Source organism: Penaeus chinensis, chromosome 3 (genome assembly GCF_019202785.1).
Source record: "Penaeus chinensis breed Huanghai No. 1 chromosome 3, ASM1920278v2, whole genome shotgun sequence".
In the NCBI taxonomy this organism is placed as follows: Eukaryota; Metazoa; Arthropoda; class Malacostraca; order Decapoda; family Penaeidae; genus Penaeus; species Penaeus chinensis.
The window spans coordinates 14,401,698-14,406,697 of NC_061821.1; the positions used below are offsets into that span (position 1 = coordinate 14,401,698).

The following is a 5,000-nucleotide window of genomic DNA, read 5'->3' on the forward strand; positions in this document are numbered from 1 at the left end:
TGTGGCTTGCCAGTGAAAGAGGTCGTCTCCTACTGGACCTGCTGAGCATTGTGCTGGTGGGTCCCGCCCCAGGTCCTGAAGCTCCTGGAAGGGTAGTAAATATAAATGAATGCATACATATAAAAAGAAAGAAAAAAACATGTTAAACTGGCTCCATTTGTGATCTACATCTTGTTTCTTTCATAGACTATAAAGATATGCCTTTCTATTTCATTTATTGCTAAAATAAAATTGAAAAAATTATATAAGTTCTGTAGCTGGTAAGGAAAATAAAATAAAAACTAAAAATAAGGAGTTTCAGAAATCTCTCACCATCAGAATCAGACTCTGGTGGTTAAGGCCAGATCAAATGGCCAATGTGTGGTCAAGTGTCCATGTTACCAAGAGTCTGCAGTCTGTTCTTTCTCAGTGAGGAAGTTTGTGGATTTTTAACATAACATACATCTCATCATAAGAGATTTATGTAAAAATTATACTAACAATAACTCCTGATAACAATCTTTACCATTAAGGATTTTTCACCCTACTGTAACATTCCTTTACCACATCCTACATTTTACTTTCAAATAGTAAAGGTAGGTTCCTCTACTTAGAACTAAGAAAGAGCAAGAAAAAAAATAGGCTTACACCTTAGTAAGGCTGAAGCCTTATCACTGTTCTAAAGTCTTTGGATCAGGTCAAAAGTGTCACCTCCCCTCCCCCCTTCTTATTTCTCTATTACAACTCTGAATCAAATGTTCAAATCTTTAGAACCTTCAAGAATCTATTGCCAATTCTTAGCCTGAGGGCCTGTATTAAAGGTTTGCTTTATGCTGGCAATACTTGAAAATTAATACTAAAAGTATTGTGTATGGGCAGGCAAAACAGGTAGACAGATAGACTTGACTTGACCTGACCAAGTAGACTATCTGTTAGACAAGCACAAACTAGTGTGACCATTGTTCTGGCATACCTGTTGTGCCCGCAAAAAATTTATGCTAAGTGGAATGGTATATTTATCATCAAACCAATACACTTATAAAAAACTCCTTTAGTAACAGTTGGCCAAAAATTTATGCAATAAACCAATGATAAAAATATATATATCTATGACTTTTCATATCTTCCCCCAAGAAAATACTGGAATGATGCCCCTGATCTTAACCCCCTCAAGAAACTGCTGAATGATTTTATATGAAATTCTCAAAATGCTCCATAATAACAAGCATAACCAATTCCATATCCTATGCAGTAAAAATTAAGTGAACGTTTGAATTATTGCTAATCACCCAAACTTGTAACCAAACATCACAAACAAAACTAATGTACATAAAACTAATTAGTTATTTAAGGTTTGCTAACAAAAATACCAAAGGTTCCAATTTCTAATAGCAGTTCAATTATGAATAAAAAAATAAAAATCTTTCTGAAACTAAAACAAAAGAGTTAGATCAGATAGATAAAACTACTGACTTAGGATTTATCTAAAATAAAACTATAATCAAAGTAAATGTAGTACAGATATCCATGACCTTTCAGTGTAAACAGTATTTAAAAAGCATCTTGATGTTTTCTGAGTATTCAACAGACCTTCAATAATAAAGTTAAATTAACCATGATTATGTTTTGGCCCACTGAAATTTGGAGACCATATATACATGCTCTGTCTACAAACAAGTGCTTCCTAGTTAATATAATTAATTACTAAACCCACTAGTCTAAATTTTGTCCCATTCCTTGATTTTTTTTTTTTTTTTTTGGGGGGGGAGGGGGAGGGGGATATATATATATATATATATATATATATATATATATATATATATATATATATATTATTTTTAAATAATCAATAAAGTAATAATAGCTTTAGAAATAATTTCACAGAAATCTAAAGAATGGGAAAAGCAGTAACTAACTCCTTGGTGTCTATGCCCTTCAAGGGCCATCTATGAGTAAACAAACCAGAACCAAATTTTAAAGGACAATGAATAATTCTGGTGACATTATATATGACGAGCTGAGAAAGCAAGTACATACTGTTAGATGAAATGCAATGACATGAAATGAAATGAAGTAAAAAACAAGTTCATAAAATAAAATATACAAATGTATACAAGTACTTAACCCTACAATGACAGTACCAGAAATCTCGGGGTGTCCCTCATTCCAGTGATTTCTAGCAACCTTCTAGCCTTTCGACCCAGGAGTCCCCTTGTATAGCGGAACTTCCCACTCAACTCACTTTAGCGAGTCATGGTTCCTATAGCTGTACTCATCATCATGAGTTGATTTTACATGCTAAAGGCATGCCTGGTTATAAGAAATTCATAAAAATTAAACTATTTGCAAGAGGAATATCAATCATATCTAAAAATTGAAAGTCTGCATATATGTTTATGTATACGTATACATACATATATATACACATACTTATGCATATATGTATGTACACACACACACACACACACACACACACACACACACACACACATACATACATACATATATATATATATATATATAATATATATATATACATAAAATCAATATATACATATACAAACATAGCAAAATTATCAACTTAACTTAATCTTTTGCTTATTCCACAATTTGCCTTTTACTATCATGCCCTTCCCAGCTATTGTTGCTATACTGGATGGGAACAAGTGCCGTAGTCATTTGAAACAATTATCAGAAAAATGGTGGTTAGCCACAATTTGTTCTTGCCTTGGCAATGCCATTTACAAGCATTATCCATTTACAGTAACGAATACAATTTTTAAAATCTTATGAGCATGCTAATTTAACTTCATTTACTTTACAAAATTTTCTTAAAATTTATAATATCATTGCTACCAAAACCATTATAGTTGTTCAATTTCTATATGCACACATGACAACATACAAAACTGGAAGTAATTGAGATATTGTGTGACTATCAAAAACGAAAATAATCTTTGTTCATGGTGTGTTTCTCTGATCTCTGTATACAGAATGATATTTAACTTATTTCCATTGTAAAATATTAGCACAGATAGGCTTCCCTGGTTGAAAAGATAAGCAAAATACACACAAAGTGAGCCTCTAGTAATGAATTTCAGGCTTGTTTTCAGGCTAAAAGGGCAGAATTTAAACAAAGACATAAAACAGCAGAACATGTTGCCAAAATCCTGAACACCTCTCCCAGGCATTGGAAAAAATCCAACGAATTGGTACTTTCCTTGACCTACCAAAGACAGCTTAAGTATTTGTAACTACAATTACTAATATCAGACTTATGTTCCCCCTTTTGTCCATTACAAAAAGACATGACTATACAATTTAAACACATTTTGATTATATGAAGTCTTCTGGTGGACAAGGAAGATGCAGTTTACACCATTTGGAGGATTTTTTTTTTTTTTTTTTTTTTTATAATCCTTTCTTATTACCATTCACATATTAGTGATTTTGCTGAATTTGCCCTTTCTTCACAGGACACTGACCAATGAAATACCACTAAACAATTGGTTGCTGAAGTTGCTTGTTCGAATTTGTGGACCCCAATATTGCTGTTTGTATCTTTCCTATGTAAAGCTATCTTAATCTTAAGCTATTGGATTTAGTTGACACAGACACCGTGTCATGAAAAAATTTGGCCAAGTGGCCAAAATAACACAATTTTACTTATTGTTATTGTAAAGAGTAAACTACGTGATGCATTAATACCGAGTCTGCTCAACAAAAACAAGTCTATTATCATCTTGACACAGAATTAACAAATGGCAAACTTAGACCTAGGAAAATAGCTAAGCTCCAAAAAAGTATCTACAGAAAAAGGGTTCACAGCATTGCACACAGAAGGCAACAAGCCTTGATACCATGTACGAGGGTATCCAGTGGCTGGGTCTAGTAGCCACACAACTGGAAGCCATCACTCAAAAGAAGTCTAATGCCTGAATTTTAGTCCATATGCACAAAAATGGCATGAATTCTAAGTTTCACTCAAGAAATTTTGGTCCCCCAGATACATATGATGTGACCATCACATAAAAAAATTTGGTTTAATCCGTTTCTGCCGGGTGAAGAAAATAAAAACTACTCTGGAGCTTAATGGCAACAAGCGGACTCTGAGTGTGGGAGTTCGCTACATCAAGCCAAACATCCCTCTCGATGTGCTCTGGCATGTCACCACGGCGTACAGCTGTACTCCACAGACCAAATAGTTTGTTGTGGAGCCGCAAGGCATGGCCCGGCAGAAACAGGTTAAGGGTTAGGAAGCATTAACATACCGTCTTGGAAAAAATTGGCTGAGGCTAGGGGGACAGGAACTTGCAGTCATGAGATTTTCAGCTGAAGGCCAGGGTGACATGAATAATTCACAATGCGTGCAAAGAGCTCTTGGAGGGTGATCAGTCTCAGTAACACTTAGGAAGGGGCACTTGCATTATTCCTATCCGTTAATGAGTGGGGGATGTACCATCTGTGACCCACAACTGAAAGAGCGCCGGCTCTAAGGAGAACACTTTTTCCATGCTAATGATCCTACTCCTCCCAGCTGTGACTGGTTGCACAGGTTGTATTATAGATAGTTGAATTATAAAAGAAAAAAGGACTAGTAACAAAATGTAACTTAATGCTATTATTAGTGCACCGATTTATGGACTACTAGAGATATGGTGTCTGTGAAGGAAAACCGCATTACCATCTGGATACAGCATATCAAATGACAAATATAGACAGTGGAAAATGGGAAAATAGCTGTAACACACAGGCATGAAAACATATTACAAAAAGGAGACAAGGAGTCTTGAAACCACACGAGTATGCACCTGGCCAACAAGCCACACACCCATGAGAGTGACTACTCAAGGTAAGCCTAATGCCTGTATTTTGGGCCATGTACAGGCAGTGAAGCACCTAAATCCAAGAGGTAAATGTATAAATGTACAAATAAAAAAATATTTTTCCATTTCATAATAATAAAATGTTTATTTTGATGTATTTATCTAATGCCTAGAGTTCTGAATAAAAATGAAGTT

General features: G+C 34.7%; 1 protein-coding gene across 1 annotated transcript in view; it reads right to left on the reverse strand.

Annotated features, from left to right (window-relative positions):
* Window positions 1–5,000, reverse strand: part of LOC125045510 (ubiquitin-conjugating enzyme E2-17 kDa) — an 18,403-nt gene that overhangs the window by 6,596 nt on the left and 6,807 nt on the right. Inside the window, exon 2 of the mRNA XM_047642808.1 lies at window positions 1–84. This exon is cut by the window's left edge and continues 90 nt beyond it. Within this exon, the coding sequence (XP_047498764.1) occupies window positions 1–84 (84 nt within the window). The remainder of the gene's footprint in view (window positions 85–5,000) is intronic.